The 17,016-nt window shown below is 44.6% G+C and overlaps 1 protein-coding gene across 3 annotated transcripts in view; it reads left to right on the top strand.

Moving 5' to 3' along the window:
* The window catches only part of dyrk1b (dual-specificity tyrosine-(Y)-phosphorylation regulated kinase 1B), a 35,607-nt gene extending 19,161 nt beyond the window's left edge, over window positions 1-16,446 (top strand). For 2 of the 3 annotated variants that reach the window (XM_027005327.2, XM_027005324.2), the window contains exons 2-11: window positions 9,766-9,911; window positions 10,294-10,413; window positions 10,688-10,876; window positions 11,097-11,244; window positions 11,577-11,863; window positions 12,671-12,817; window positions 12,970-13,131; window positions 14,172-14,475; window positions 14,667-14,770; window positions 15,513-16,446. In XM_027005327.2, coding sequence (XP_026861128.2) covers window positions 9,849-9,911; window positions 10,294-10,413; window positions 10,688-10,876; window positions 11,097-11,244; window positions 11,577-11,863; window positions 12,671-12,817; window positions 12,970-13,131; window positions 14,172-14,475; window positions 14,667-14,770; window positions 15,513-16,259 — 2,271 coding nt within the window. In that variant the 5' untranslated portion in view covers window positions 9,766-9,848 and the 3' untranslated portion in view covers window positions 16,260-16,446. The remainder of the gene's footprint in view (window positions 1-9,765; window positions 9,912-10,293; window positions 10,414-10,687; window positions 10,877-11,096; window positions 11,245-11,576; window positions 11,864-12,670; window positions 12,818-12,969; window positions 13,132-14,171; window positions 14,476-14,666; window positions 14,771-15,512) is intronic. The other variant, XM_027005325.2, reaches the window with a different exon arrangement.
* Window positions 16,447-17,016: the final 570 nt, after the last annotated feature.

Here is a 17,016-nt window from a genome sequence, read left to right as displayed (position 1 = left end):
GCATTTTTTTGTCTACCTTCCTGGTTAAGATGGACAGACAAATAATGAAATAAAACTATTATTCAGAAGATTTAGTAAATCTCTTCACTGCAAAACGGGCAACAGCAGTAAACATGTGACCAACCTCTACAAACAGCTGAATCCCGGAAAGGTTAGAAAAGTACTGCAGAACCTTCTGAAGGAATTACTAAAAGGTTCTGTACTAAACTGTTTTTGCTTTGGGGTGTACTTAATTACTTTTCTTTTGTTGTGGTACATAAACTTGTGATAATTCCCATGTCTTTACATTTTCACCCTAAATAGCTTAGCATTAAACACAGTGTAGCAGGTAGTCTACTCAAAATTAACCCACAAGAAATGTAATAATTAAGTGGTAATACACTGACATTGAACAATCACATTTAATATTCCTTACCTGTAAACTGGTGTTCAACCACAGCAGTCAGCCTGGCATTGTAACTGTGCTGGACGGACAACAAATCTTAATTAAAAAAATAATAATTTTGTTCAATCCAGTAAACTTAGACTGATTTAAGACAAAGGATTTATTAATAAAGTATAATTTCAGTTTCAAGAATCATGATTACACATTTGACGTTAGTATACACATCCAGTATTGTAAGCACCATCCAACTGAATAACAGTTCTGTTTATGATGCACTAGTGAACTAATTGTTTCAAGTTGTGGTGAGCAAAGTCATAATTGTTTTAATTTAGTCGTTTAAAATATTTTGGAAGGAGGAAATTGCCTTTTATATAACCTGGTAATCCGTGTGACTTTTGCTTAATTATCGTTTACTTATTGTGTATGGTTATTTATATCTGTGTATCCAACTGACTTCTCTCCTGTTGTCTATTTTGGTCATCCTGCCTGGTATGTTGAGCACTCTGTGTGCATAACTGAGTTTTAGAGGTATGAGTAACTGTCTTAAAGATAGCCATCACAGCCAGAGACCAACAGCACCCATGAAGGCTTCAAGGAATATAGCACAAGCTCTTTGGTTTCGGGTTCCACTTTTTTATTGTATAGTTGTGTCTTAAACATGATGCCTGATGCAAAGTATGAAAACAGGCTGTCAGTCAGATCCCTGAATGACCATTCCCTACAGTCAGGGAACTGAAGCCCACACACACTTCCGGTGGACACTTTCCGTGCACACTTGGGATAATCTTTGTTGTAATCTGCAAGTATTGACTATTTTTATAATTGATTGTTGCATTAACTGTTTGGATTATTATTTTAAAGAAAAATCACCAATTTCTTTCATGTGGTATGCATTAGTGTTTTAATATTATTATCTTTTGCAAAGACATGCCTAGTTTTGCTGGCCCTCCATCCATTGCACAGTATTTTTCATGTGAGTGTTAAGTTTGGCTATCTGAGATGTTTGGAATTCTCAGAAGGAAGCATGAAATCTTTGTCTTTCTACAGAGAATGCCTCAATTTCTAATCAGTAGCATGGAGTACCAATTATTGGTATACCTTAGCCAGTGTTCAACCAGTAGGTTTCATTTTGGGGGGGGACACTGCTCACACCACCCAACTTAACACATTGTATGAGTAGTGTGAGCAGGAGCAGACACACACCCCCCACCCACTTCCATAAACTACGCCATGGGCTCAACATAAGTAATGGCCCGATGATCCGGACCAGTAAAAAAAAGCATGTCGGACAAGTTGATTGGCCAGTCGCTGGCCCATTCATGCCAGTGAAAAGTGTTTCCTCCAATCGCGGTCACATGTCAGTTCAAATGTGATGCTGACTGGCTGAAGGTAGTTTATCAAATATATCTTCTAATATCTGTGATGGATTTCATAGATTTTAGAAGACAAATATTAGTATAGCTACATTTAACTATGTAGCTAGCTTGGACAATAACAATAGGCCAAGCTAGCCTGTAATTCTAAGATAGTAGCCTACCTTAATGGCTGAATGAAAAGTACTTATCATCAGGAGTGTTTTGTCAAAACCAGTAGTGTCTGTGTTCATTAAATTTAAATAAGCATCAGAAATCAAAAGGTGACCTTGTGCATGTCAAAAATGCACAAAATGCAATGTTTTCAGTTGACACATCTTCATAGTGTCAGAAAAAAGCAGTGAACTCTGGTGTTTAATTCTGCATTGCCCAGTTTAGGTACTCTCTTTATCCATGCTTTAATTTTCTTTGCTCAACAACTGCTGTAATGCTTGTTGAACTTCCTGCAACTACAACAAATGTACAATGTATATATGATAAATAAATTAGCAGTTTTATCAAAAAAAAGTGTTCCCCACCCTTGAGAGATATTGAAAGATACGTATTTATTTTTCCCACACCGAAATGGTTGACTTGTCCGAGAATTTTCTGGCGTGTTCAAATGTGACTGATCTTTCATGTTACAAAGCCAATAAATATGCCTGTTGGCTTGTTAAAAGGGTCATGTTTGCAATTCCCAAGCAGCAAAAATTGACACCCCCCCCCCCCCCCCCCCCCACTATGAAGCAAAACAGAACTGTCACCATTAATGTCTTCAGAAACGTCCCACATTACAAGCCTGGAAGTTGGTTTGAAAGTTTGTGAAAATTATCATTTTTGAATGTAATCCACTCATCCAATTATTTAGGTGATTTTGTGACTGGGAAAACAGTAATCGCTCTTTGTAGGCTGCAAGGTGTTTTGTCTTTACTGCTAACCACTATGTGTGTATTGCTAACTTGGACAGCTACCTACCTAGCTAGGTAGCTACAGCACAGATGCTCCCCCTGTGCATCTGTTTTACCAAAGGGGCTCAGTCACTCAGTGAACACAAATACTCTGTCAGTCTGCTAAGTACTCTGGCAAAAAGGAAAATATGAACATTTATGCTGCAAGTTATGTAAGTTTACTAAAATATAACATCTCAAACGGTATAGCATTCAAAACATGCATGGCTTGGGAAAGAGTAGGGTCTTGGAGCAGAGTCCTATTGTGTGTTGTCTGTACAGCGGAGGAGAGTGTCAAATCTAAACAAATAAGAGGTCCTGTCAGGAGAGTAACTCTGTTCTCAACCTGTAGGATGTGAAGTTTGAACTGTGAGAACACGTGTGAAAGACGCAGCATGCAGCCTGTCCTGCGCTCTGACCTTTGCTCTTGCCGCTCTCCTGCTGCCTTTGATGTCCAAGTCCTCAGTGTAAAGGTGAAATGCAAGCCCTTTTCTGTGATATCTGCACTCTGTCATTTTGTACTGAACACTCCAGCTGCTGTAACTAATACACAAAACAAGTAAAGCATACTTGTGCAAGAATGCATTTATACCCCAATGTTGTGTCTTGAAAATTGGGCTGATGGAAGAATTATGGCTATTCTCCACTGTATATCTGTTTATCCCTTATGCTTAATGACTCCAGATCACATCATGGGTCATAAAAATCTGGAATAGCCTAACATGAATTAAGCGTTTTTAAGAACAGGTTCCCACACATACATTTTTGACCAGATTGAAAAATGTGGGCCATATAACCAAGTAAAAAAGGCATGAGCACAAAAGGTCTGTGTGAGATGGTTGAGAACTTTTGGCCTCTCTCAGACAGCTTAAATGAGTTGAACAGTGATGATGATTTTGAGAAACTTGGACAACATTTGAGCCCTATAATGTGTCAGTTTACTGATTATGGGCTTACACCTGAACTATCACTACTGGTGTTTCCTGCCCTTTTCACATCTGTATCTATGGCTAATTTTAAGCATTGATAAATTTAGCTACATGGGACCAGGTAGTGTCAGTTGTGTCAAATGCAAAAAATTATTTTTGAAACAATAACCAGGTCTCTTTAATCACAGCAGATTAAAGTTTGCTGCTGTTTCGTAATGCCATGTCCCAGGTGGGTGAGTTGCCGTTGTAGACATCTGCATTTCGGCGAAACGATAACGCTTGTCTTTTTTTCTTTGGTCAACTTGGACCAGAACAAAAACATGTTTTTGTGCTGTGGGCATGCAAGTCATGCACCTGCGTAAGATTCTCTGGCTGAAAAAGAGAAAACACAGTCCCTGCTGAGCACTCCCCAACGCATGCACACTGACACACACACACACACACACACACACACACACACACACACACACACACACACACTCATAATATGCAGGTCTCATAGTTCACAAACACACTGACACATTCAAACCCATCATGAAAGAGCACATTAAACTTTTAGCAAATCTTGCATTCTTGCTACTTTTTTTCTCTCTCTTGCATGCTCTTTTACTTTGCTCTCTCGCATTCCCTCCTCTTTTTTCCCCTCTGTCAAGGAATATTAATGATCGGAGTGCACCAGTATTGAAATTTCAGGTCATGCAAAAACATAGAAAATCTAAGTCAACAGGCTCAACTCTAGCTCATATAGTGCATGCCTGTACTGCTGGCTGTAGGATGGGGGAAATTTCTTTACCATCACTAGCCAGTGCCAGCGTGTACCAACATCAGGCTTTGTTAGTAAGTAAAATATGTGGAGATGTTGTTTTAGACAAATTCCCCATGTTAGAATTCTCTAGCTAGCATTAAACAGTTACATTCAGCAATTTTCTGGACTTGGTTGGTTACAGTAAATGAAGCTGTAGTTGCACAACTCAAGAACCATAGTGTGACCTCCTCCCCAGACGTAGCCAGTACCCGTTCATCCCACTGCAGACGGTTCCCTGTTGAATGGGGGTGGTGAACAGCGCCCATCAGTCCAGATCAGAAGGCCATGTGTTGAATTGAGCTCACCCTCGCCCAAAACTGTGAAGATGCACCATCACTTGGGGGAGTGTGCAGAAACAAATGATATGTCACGGTGGGATGTGTTGTATGCGAAGTGTGTTGCTTGGAGGTCAAGTTAAGCACAGGATGGAAAAAACCCTTCCTGCTGCTAATGATTGTAAGTTGAGCTGGTGAAGAACCCAGAGTGGCTCGCTTCATAGAAAGCCAAGGTACAGATGAAGAGTTTGTCAGGAGGCTGTGTGCTTTTCTTTGTCAGGAGGCTGTGTGCTATGTGCTTTTCTCACTTTTGCCTGTTGCCGAGGCTGGTAGTCACACATCTATAAGTTCACAGCGTTAAGTTTAAAGAGGTCATTTTATTTTTAATGTCCTGTGCATGTTCTCAATTTACCTCTGTCACTGTTTGAGATGGCGACCCAGATGGCCCTTTATTAATAGTGTGAGTCTGACTCAGCGCTTGAAGCGGGTCTTAAAGTTCACTTTGGGATGCAGGGGGATGCTGTGGGCAGGGTTATATGTACTAGGGGGTGGTTCCGGATTTTCCATACAATTGAGCCTTTGGTTCATAGGTTGCCAAGCCAACTGTAAGACTCAGGGCCTGGACTCAGGTGGAAACTGCTTGGGATGGTGGTGGGTGCCAGTCCTGTAACGATGGATGTCATGTTACATTAGTGAGTTTGGGGGGGGAGGGGTGGCAGCATGTGCACTCCCTTCATTCAGTTGTTCATCAGTAATCTTTCTTCCTCCTCCACTTTTGAGTCAGACTGCGAGACATGGTGCCATTTGTTTTAACACACACACAAAAGCCTTAAAACAGCCAGACTAGTTTGGCAGTGATTATGTGGGTGTCTAGGAGAAAATGGAACACAGTGAATGCTCAAAGAAATAGAGAGGGAACAAGAGAAAGAGAAGAAAGCTGCATAGTGGTGAACTACGGAAGGCTATACCAAAGTATGTTACTCTGGCTACCAGCACTGCAAACACACCCAGTTCATGATTGATCATGAGGTTTAAATGGAATCACATATATGGCAGCATTGAAAACACTAAATGGGACGGTTTGCCCAGAATTAGGGTTAGGTTAGAGTGTGTTTGTGGTTAGCAGCCATGTGCTATTAGCTTCCACTGCACTGCTTGCCCCATTAGCATGTCTCGGTGCATTGTCCTTCAGGAAAGTATTTCTGCTATGTTTGTCTTACGGGCCGTGGGTTCAGCTGTGAAGTCAGTGGAAATGCATGGCTTGCCATTGGTTCCTATCGGATTTGATTATGATGTTAAAAGAAGCATTCGGGTATGTGTTAGTGGGAGAGGTTCCTGTGGTCGAGCACTCTGGCAGAGCCTAGCATAGTGCTAAGATCCCTAAGATTAGCCACAATTCTAGCCATCTAGAGTTCCATGGAAGAGTTTCAGTGGATCTGAGGCCCACCTCATAATGTGTCTAAGTGCCTGATTCTCCAACCACTCCTTTATTCCCTCTTTGTTGGTGATTTGCTTATTGTCAGAACCCAGTTACATTTTGTAGCATTGTTTTGGATAGAAATGTGGAGCAAATGTAACTTGTGGTGTGCTGTCATTTCCAGATTGAAGTACAAAGGTTAAAACACAAAAAATATATATATACAAGATCAGAATATGATTTAAAATAACACAATAAAAACAACAGCAATAATAAAAGGTAAAAAGATCATATTAATAGTAGTATTTAAGAAACTAAAATAATAAAAGTAGATGTAATAAAGACAAAAAAGGCAATAGGTTAATAAGAATATTTGTAAGGGAGCGCAGACTGGTCAGCATGGCGTGCATGGCCTGACCCATCTGAAGCTTCAAGCTCCCACATAGGTTCATCAAGATCAAGATTATACTGCTATGCCTAGAAATGCATACTGGAATACACTGCTTGAACCAGCACACTACAGAGCATGATGGCCATATGATTCTCTCTCTCTCACACACACTCTTACAGACATGCGCGCACACACATGACAGTGGACATCATGCGCTGCTGCCTGTTTTACTTACACATAGTATGCATTCAGTGTCTCATTTAAAGGCAGAGTACATTCTGCGCAGTGCTTTTTCCATTCCTCTTTATTCAGGATACTTGATAAGGATGTTTTGGTTGTTTTCTTAATTATTTATTTCTTACATTATCTTATAGAAAGAACTTGTATCTAAACTATGGATAAAGTAGCTACAAACTCTGAAATAACTAGCTATTTTTGTATTTGCTTTTGGTGTTGTACTACTGTACACGGTTGTACTTTTGTAATAAGATAAAGGATTATATATTTCCTTACTGAATACTGTATTGTAAACCTGATGCACAAGAATGGAAGCTTTTCTGACATGGTACATGAAGTCTCTTGTGATTTTAAGTGGTTTGGTGAGTCCTAAGTATGGAGGAAGATGAACCTTATTAAACAGCTATTATTAAACACTACTAACCACATAATCCCATACTAACCAGCTACACCCATACTTGAGCTTGAGAGGAAAATTTGTCATGTTCCGCCCGTCCCCCCCAGGCCACCACTGTGTAAATTAATGACACCTTCTGAGTCTCTACCTTCATCTTCACCCTCTTGCCATCTCCCCCATGCCTCTTGTGGCCTGTCCAACTTTGGCTGTGGCAGCACGGCTTCTGTTACCCTAACAGGCAATAAGATAGGGGTCGGCGCGGGCACTGGGGGGCGGGGAGCTGTTCAGCTGTTCTGCTCCCCCTTCACCACCAGCTTCTTGTAGTGCCTTAGAGACAGGGAGTCGGCTGATCTGTTGCCATGGCGACATCCTGATTGGCAGCTGGCAGCTGTATTTGGTCATCCTGAGGGGTGCGGGTGCAGGGTGCATGTCCATGTTGTGTAGGATGGTTTCTTCAGACCAGCAACTCCTGATTATATTTAACTACTGTATTTTCACACTTGTGTAATTGATGATAAATTCTGCCCAGACACCTGTGCTGCCTCTGTAGATGTTGCCTTGTTCTAACTTGTTATACTTTACGAATATGACCAACAGTACCACACCCTTCCAACATAAGTGCTTTGGCCAGAGACAGGTAACCGGCAGAGCGAAAAGGAGGGAGGGAAGAGGAAGGAGGGAGGGAGGGAGAGAGCAGCATTGTGGGAATGGTTGCTGATACAGCACAAGCTACTAGGTTTATTTATAGAGACCTCGCCGCCCAGCCCTTGGATACCAGCAGCCAATCAGGAGGCAGAAGGGGGGGTTCTTCTGCCAATCAGAGTGGAGGGGGGGGGGTGTCACACTCAGGAAGTTCTCAATGTGTTCACTTCAGCATTTAAAGGGCCAGCATAACACTGAACACATTACCCTCTTAACAGTCATCTTGTCTTCCTAAAATTAAGCCAGTGTGGAGGGAAAAAGAAGTGGAAAAATAAAGCTAATAAAACAAAAGACAGTTTTGGTGCTAAATCAAAAAGAAATAGAAATGGCCCAATGTTTGTGTAATACTGTATTTTTGCCTGACTCTCTGGTGCTTGCCAGTGCAGCATCACTGTTGCTGTGTGAAACTGGATGCATCCTCAGCCAGGACCTGTGAAAAAAAGCTCCCTATTGCTATAGCACTCTATCGGTGTAGAGAACTGATCCAGCAGGTACCTATGGAACTGTTCCTGAACTTGGAGAAGCCAGTTTACAGTTGGGGGGATTGCTGCTGGTCTGCATGTATCTGTGGGATTAATGCTGGTCTGATGTGTCGTATTGCACTTTGTTTAAACAGTGCCCATTGATTTTCCATTGTAATGTGTTGCTGATAAATTTCGGCCCTGTTACTCTTCACTTGTCTGCGACAGGAAGCACCGATAAAAGCATCCGCCACAGAATATCGTATCCCTTCCTCACCCATATCGCTTACCCTCTTGCACTAACAATTACAGCAAGTCTGTTTTAGCAGTTGAGACAAATGTGTAACTTTTTTAGTACATTATTGCTTTTATCCTGTAGTTGTGTTTTTGTTTTTTTTGTTGGTTTTTTTAAGCCCACCAGGGAAATGGGTTCTTCATATTTGGTACTTTGTTGGTCAATTTCTCCATGGGTATTTTGTACACTGGTTCTGTAGTTTCTGCCTGGTTCTGTTCTTTCATTAGCCTACATTTTATAAGGTGTTGAATCTGACCATGCACGCACGCGTAAACTATTCTATTCTTCAGCTTCCTCTATGGTAAACAGCTGATGTTTTCTAAGAATGTTAAGCTCCTTGACAAGGTGAGCACTATGGGTACTATGTCAGATCATAATGCAGATAGGGTGTGTTGCATGGGCCCTGGGGCCCATCTACCATTATGGTCCTCAAACTGATCCAAGAAGTGTTTTTATTCCCACTCAAGAGATTCAGTGGTTCAGGGTAGTTTACAGCTGTGTGTGTATATATATATATATGTGTGTGTGTGTGTGTGTGTGTGTGTGTGTGTGTGTGTGTGTGTGTGTGTGTGTATTCTACACTAGTGTCTATATAGTATTTGCTAGTGTTTGTCTATCATGTTAAAATGTCTCCAGTAATTAATATTTTCTTTTTGATTCTCCTGGTTTAGCAGGGTGTGTGCTGAGGACTTATTGGGGAGGCATGCTAGTGTCTTGCACACAGGTTCGACTGTATTGTCGTACAGAACTGGGCCACAACTGATGGTAAATAGCACAGTGCTCTTTGGTTAGAAGTGTGTTGGGCTGACTGGAATCTGTGTTTTCAAGGTGTGGTAACACTTGGGAGCTTGCTCCTTCAGTCCACGCACAGCAACAGCAGCAGCGCTCCTGTCATGATGCCACTGCAAACTGCCACTGTTGGGTTCCCTGTGGGTCAGAGTAAAAGGAAGTGATTTGGAAGGGTAACGGATCACTCATCACTGCCACTTTCACCAGTGCAGTGGCAGACCAGTGGCTAGAGATGCTCCAGTTGCCTGAAAAGCCTTGTAGACTACACACTCCACCATGGCCTACTGGCATGCTTACATAAGGGGGAAAGACTGTGATGTACCATTGAACTTTTGTGTCTCTAACCCTTACCCTTACAACCCCCACCCCCCTCCCCGGTGCAGGTGGAAGTAGCTCAGGATGCAAGCCCCCCTCCTCTGCGCTGTGCCAGCCTGCCGCTCCCGGCTTCTCCCCCGCTGAGCTAACCATGTCGAGCCAGCACACTCACCCCTCCTTTAGCAACATCCAGTCCATGGCCGAACAGCAGCAGGTACACCAGCATCTCCTCAGACACGCGCGCACACACTTGTTTACACACACCTATACACTTGGTCTAACACACCCACGCCCATATACAGTGTTTTATGCACAGTCCAACACCAACCACCTGCACATTACACAGTTTATATTTAGGCAAGGAGTTAATAATGCCCATCTGACTGGCTGTAATTACAAGTACTTAACAGGTTTAAGCATAAATGTATAGTAAGGTCTTATTTCCACATAAGCCTTCTATTTTCCATGAACTGATCAGCAATGGGCTTTAAAGCTCAAGCCTCAAAGAGTGACAGTTCATGTGAGGCCAAAGAAGCCTGTTGGGTGTGTTTGTGGGGGCAACATCTCATACTCATCTGCTGCCTGCGATCCCCCAGGTGCTGTCCGATATGACCATACTGCAGAGGAGGATCCCCCCAAGTTTTCGAGACCCGGCCAGTGCCCCGCTACGAAAACTCTCCGTTGATCTCATCAAGACTTATAAGCACATCAATGAGGTGCGTGAGCTAGGCTTGAGCTGAGAACCCATCACCCAGCTCCAGATTTCCATTCCCCAGCTCAGGTCTCAGTCCCCCAAATCCAGATTTCCATCCCCCGCTCCAAGCCTCCAGCCCAAATCCATATTTCCATGGCCTAACCCCAAATGTAAATTTCCATCCCCCAAACTCCATACCCCATCCCTCAACTTCAATGCAGAATGCTCATTCCTTGCTCTGTTCTTCTGTTTCCCTCACTCACACCACACCACCGTCCCCATCCCTCGTTCCCTAGGTGTACTACACGAAGAAGAAGCGGCGTGCGCAGCAGGTTCCCCCTGAGGACTCTAGTACCAAGAAGGAGCGTAAGGTATACAACGATGGCTACGATGACGATAACTATGACTACATCGTGAAGAACGGGGAGAAGTGGCTGGACCGCTACGAGATCGACTCGCTCATTGGCAAGGGCTCCTTCGGGCAGGTGAGCTCCAGAGCAGGCAGTAAAGGCTACAGTAATCAGCAGGGAGCGGGGGGCCCAATGCTTCCCACTTGGGTAACCCCTCACCTGGATCACCTACCTCTAGTGTGTCTGAACATGGGATAGGCCACAAACATGATTCAGCCTTCAGCACCTGGATTGGGAACCTCTGAGAGAGGATGACCTCCCCCCTTGACCGGTTGCCCTCTTGCTCCACCCGCAGGTGGTGAAAGCCTACGACCACCACGAGCAGGAGTGGGTAGCCATCAAGATCATCAAGAATAAGAAAGCCTTCCTGAACCAGGCCCAGATCGAGCTTAGGCTCTTAGAACTCATGAACAAACACGACACTGAGATGAAGTACTATATAGGTAGGTGAATTCACACACTCAGACCACCATCATGCTGTATTGTGTGACTTATCCACAACTGCTATTCAATTGATCCCTCCCAACATTCATTCTAAAATTGCTCTTTTAAAACTCATTTGCGTTCATGTTAAAAGGGATGTCCATTAATATGCATTTCATCAATAATTATCTTGACCAGGCAAGAGGTAGAAAGCTTGGATTACATCAGGCATGGAAGATACTATTATAGATTGCAACTAAAGGTTTTGAAAGTCTATATGCGTTAAAGCCCCTCTTTGCTTGACTCTCTCTCTCTCTCTCCTTTTTTATTTCTCCCTCCCTCTTTCCTGCAGTACACCTGAAAAGGCACTTCATGTTCCGGAACCACCTGTGCCTGGTGTTCGAGCTCCTTTCCTACAACCTATACGATCTCCTGCGCAACACCAATTTCCGTGGTGTCTCCCTCAACCTGACACGCAAGTTCGCGCAACAGCTGTGCACAGCGCTGCTCTTCCTGGCCACACCTGAACTCAGCATCATCCATTGCGACCTGAAGCCCGAGAACATTCTGCTGTGCAATCCCAAGCGCAGCGCCATCAAGATCGTCGACTTTGGCAGTTCCTGTCAGCTTGGCCAGAGGGTGAGTGCCATGCGCATGGGGCCTGCTAGTAGGACCCTCACATAACCGAATGCACTCTGGCTAGGGGGAGGGAGGAGGAGGAAAGAGGAGAGGAGGGGAGGGGAGGGGAGTGGAGGGGATCTTGCAGTCAGCTGGCTAATCAGCCAATCCTTCTCAAGCACACACATCTCCCAGCTCATGCCCATGCTAAGCAGCCAGCAAACACTTAGATACAGGGGTGTTGCGCTAGTGTTTGCATGAAATGCTCGGTCCCAGAGAAGGGGGACGGCTGGGACCTGCTTTAGCACATGTGAATAGCAAGAGAGGCAGCTGTTCGTTAGTAGCAGTAGTGTTGCATTCTAGAGCTCCACGCCCCTTTTCTTTATCATGCTCGTCGCAGATTATAAGGAGAAAGTGTATAGAGAAGAGTGTGCGTGTCTGAATGGAGAGCTCTAATATACTTTAGAGGGCAGGGCAGGCAGGAAGAGTTTCCCTGGTGCAGTATACAATGGCGATCGTCAAGGACTCTCTCCCTGAGCTGCAGGAATGGGCTTCAGTGAAGTGCTGGAGAATGGATTCCCAGCGGCTGTGCTGCACCCTCTTTAGTTAACTCATGCCCAGTATCTGCTGCCCTCCAGTGGCTGAACAGTGTTACTGCAGGCAGCAACCTTCCAGCATGCCTACAAAGTGAAAGAATACTAGAGCCCTTGTCCATTGATGAATCACAAATTTCATTTTGTGTTTTCAAACCAAATATTGTTCCAAATAATTATGTTTAAGATTCCATCTTTATTTTCCCCCTTTGTGTTTCTTTGTGATTTATTGTAGATTTACCAGTATATCCAGAGTCGATTCTACCGCTCCCCTGAGGTGTTGCTTGGAATGCCCTATGACCTGGCCATAGACATGTGGTCACTGGGCTGTATCCTGGTGGAAATGCACACAGGGGAGCCGCTGTTCAGTGGCTCCAATGAGGTACACACACAAACACGCAGCCCAGAGCAACAGAGATCAGAACCTGCCTAACTGTGGCATGTTCTAGAAGCACAAGACGTAAACTGAGCCCCCTGTCACCGATGTGGGGTCAGACAGGGCATCCCCTCACTGTTGCTCCACTCTGCTCTCAGGTGGACCAGATGAATAAGATAGTGGAGGTTCTCGGGGTGCCTCCTAACCACATGTTGGATCAGGCCCCTAAAGCACGGAAGTACTTCGACAAGCTTTCCGACGGCCTGTGGACCGTCAAGAAAAACAAGGACATAAAGAAGGTACTATATCCTTCAGCCTGTGTGAGTAATGTTCTGCTTCTAATTACCTATTCCCCCATCGCTCCACCCCATCTCCCCCTCCCAACTCATGCCATCCACACGTACACACACATTCAGAGACACACCAACAAAGCTTACATCATCTTCCTACTTGGATGCATGTCAGGTAGACGCTAAAGTTTAGAGAAGGATTTTAAAACCTGAACGTCATCCTCCTCCTCCTCCTCCTCCTCTATCATCTTGTGAGGATGAGGTCATTCCCCAGAATTCAGGTGACATCTACACAGCCATGGCAGAAAAGCTGACTGGCATCAGGGATGTGAGAGAAAAAAGGGCGCGGTCTGGTCAAGGTGATGTCAGTATAGGTCTAAGTTAAACTCACCTTAGACACATTGCTACATACGTCTCACCTCTACCAGGTGTGTTATTATATAAACAGCTCAAGAAGCAGATGTTAAGCTAACCATCAGTAAGCTTAAGTTGGGGTGGCGGTTAATGGTGTGTTTCCCAGACTATTACCTGAACTGGAGTATAGGCTTTTGTAGCCATAGAGTTTAGAGTAGCGTTTCTGCAGAGTTTAGAGTAATATTTTGACAGTTTACTTGAACAAATTAACTCGGCTCAGAGCTACATTTTTAAGCGTATATGTTTGTCTAAATTTGATTCTTACACCTTGTAACTAGCAAAAACATAAACTCTCTTCACCTGTTCTCTCACCTGTCTTTCTTATTCTTTCCCTTGCATTATGCACTGTCTCACCTGCTCACCTGCTTCACCCAGCACTGTCTTAACAGATGATCTTGTATTACTAAGTAGGGTAATGCTAAAGAACTGTGTTTGTTGTATTTGCTTAAATGAGTCCTTTTCTTGTTCATCTTGTAAATCCTACTCATCTGTCCATACCTTCCCGTCATAGCTATACCAGTGCATGGTGATCTAATGCTAATCTGTGTATCATTTTTCAGACGATCAAACTGAATGGTTTTTTGTGTGGATTTTTTTTTCTCTCTCTCTCTCTCTCTCTGTGTCCTCCTGCTCTTCTGCCTCATTGCTCGCTGCAGGAGTACAAGCCCCCTGCAACAAGACGTCTCCATGAGATCCTGGGGGTGGAGACGGGAGGTCCTGGTGGAAGGCGGGCCGGTGAGCAAGGCCACGCCCCCTGTGACTACCTTAAATTCAAGGACCTGATCCTCCGCATGCTGGACTACGACCCGAAGACACGCATTACGCCCTTCTACGCCCTGCAGCACAACTTCTTCAAAAAGACAACGGATGAAGGCACCAACACCAGCAGCTCCACCTCCACGAGCCCAGCCATGGACCACAGCCACTCCACCTCCACCACCAGCTCTGTCTCCAGCTCCGGTATGTTTGTATCATGCATGCATTTGCACACACACACATGCATGCACACGTACGCACACACACACAGCCTCCTACCCAGCTATGGAGCAATGCTAGGCTGTCAACCATCACTTACTTGTTTATGTACCATTCGATCTTCTTTGACTGTCTTTTCACATGACCCTTCCTTCTACACTTCCGGCCCAACCCAGGTGGATCTAGCGGTTCTTCCAATGACAACCGAAATTACCGGTACAGCAACCGATACTACAACAGCGCCATCACCCACACGGACTATGAGATGCAGAGCCCGCAGGTGACTCCCACTCTTATTGAGATCACATATAGTAATTATGCCTTGCAATAAATAGCGGGCAGGCGTTAAGGTACTCGACTAGTAACCAAAAGGTTGCCAGTTCAAGTCCCACTGCTGCCAAGTTGACATAGTTGGGCCCCTGAGCAAGGCCCTTAACCAAGGCCCTTAACCCCAAATGCTCAGATTGTTCTCTGTCATAATTGTAATTCGCTTTGGATTAAAGCGTCAGCTAAATTCCATAAATGTAAATGCAATATAAGAAAGGCAGCATGAAAAAGGAAATCAAAGGCTATTTTGGGATACATTTTCTTGTTTTAGAGCCTGTTGGAGAATTTCAGAAAAGAAAAAAAAAACCAAAAAAACACAATTTTGTCTTATACATTTGTGGACCGAGTCCATGAAGTAACGAGGTAAAATGGAATAGTTTTGGTTCTAGTTTGTTTTTATAATGCATTAACACAGTGGATTATGGTGGCTCATGGGAATGCCGGACTGTTCAAAATGCCAGCAGAACACCAATGCTGTTGAAAGTAGTCAGGATGCTCACAGCACACACAGTAAAAGGAAACTGGTAAAGGAATTGGCTCATTAGCATATAGCAGCCTTCTGCTATGGTAGTATTGGAAGACAGTGGTTATTGTGCAATCCTTATAGTTATACTATGCAGTTTGTGACACAAAGGGCTGGATGATGGCTCCCACTCACCTCTCCTCCTTGTGTCTCTCACTCCCGCCCCACCCAGGCGCCGTCACAGCAGCAGCTCCGTATCTGGCCTGGGGGCGAAGGGGGCATGGGTCCGCTGTCGAACAGCGGTGGCGACGGCCCATACCCGCAGCTCCTCCTGCACAAGCCCAGCGCCTCGCAGCACTCACGCCACTTCCTCGGCAACGTGGGGGGCATGATGGAGCCCCACCACCCCCACCCAGTCTATGGCGGGCACCACGGCAATGGCCGGCAGCTCCGCCAGCAGCCAGCCCAGCAGCAGCAGAGCCAGGCACAGGGCCAGACGCCCCAGGGCCCGCAAGGACAGGCTCTCATGCCCGTCTCCTCACCCCAGATGCAGGACAGCATCGAGCTCAGTCTCACCCACCACCACCACCTGGCCCAGTCTTCCATCGTGCAGCCTCCCCCATCGAGCCTGGACTCCAGTCAGTATGGCTCCTCCAACATCCACCTGGGCCTCTCTGCGTTTCGGACTAGAACGGCCCTGGTCCCCCAGCCGCCGGCGGGCTCCTCGCAGCAGCAGCTGGCCCAAACCCCAGCCGCCCAGGACAGCATGGTGCCTGCCTCCGGCCTGGGGTACATCCCCCCGTGTTACCCCGGCAACAACAATAACAACCCGCCCCAGGGAAGCGTCGGGGTAGGGGGCGGGATGCTGACCAGTGCCCCGCCCAGGGGTGGCGGGGTGAGACCAGATTCGGAAGAGTCCATCATGATGGGCGTGTGTGGAAGTGGGGGGGGCAGCGGCCAGAGTGCAGCCAACTCTTGATAAATCTTGAACAAATTCCAAAAGCCATACAAAAAATTTTAACAAAAACATAAATGATTAAAAACACCACATACACAAATGCACACAAACACACACATGTAGAACACATAAAACATTCTGACACATATGGCCACACAACAGAATTACAGAGAAAAACTTGTGAAATATTAAAGGATTTTTGTTTGTTTGTTTTTGTTTTGGTTTTATTTTCTGTTTTGCATGGGGTCGAGGGGAAAGAGAAGGGGAAAACCTAGAACTTTTTTTTGGAAGGATAAGTGGAGAAGGGGTGAAGCAGTCAGAACAGAAAGTATCAGAAAGTTTGTTTTTATTGTAATTCTTATATTATTGGATTTTATGTGATTTAAAGATAGGTTTGCAGCGAGATTTTTTTTTTGTTGTTTTTTGTTGGATATTTGTTCTGTTTTCTGCTCTGAGGTCCCCAAGATGGAGTATTTTGGCTTGGAGTCTGTGCTCAAGGACAGCAGAAGGAGACGGGGAGGAAAGGTTCTGGTATTGGGGGGGGGGGGGGTCTATTTTTGTTTGTTTAGTTTATTTTTCTTTCCTGAAGTTTAGTGGTAATTGTACATTTTTAATTTATTAAGAATCACTACAGAAGGAGAGAAATGGAGGGATCGGGAAGAGAGCTAAGAGGTGGGTGCTTTTTCTGGGTTTATTTATTCAATGTTATTTTATTTATAGTTTTTTTCTTTTGTTTTTAAGGGACATATACATACACAAAAACAAGCAAACAAAATGG

This window comes from Electrophorus electricus, chromosome 5 (genome assembly GCF_013358815.1).
Source record: "Electrophorus electricus isolate fEleEle1 chromosome 5, fEleEle1.pri, whole genome shotgun sequence".
In the NCBI taxonomy this organism is placed as follows: domain Eukaryota; kingdom Metazoa; phylum Chordata; class Actinopteri; order Gymnotiformes; family Gymnotidae; genus Electrophorus; species Electrophorus electricus.
Note: the sequence above shows the minus strand (reverse complement) of the source record. Positions and strands in the feature narration are given on the sequence as shown.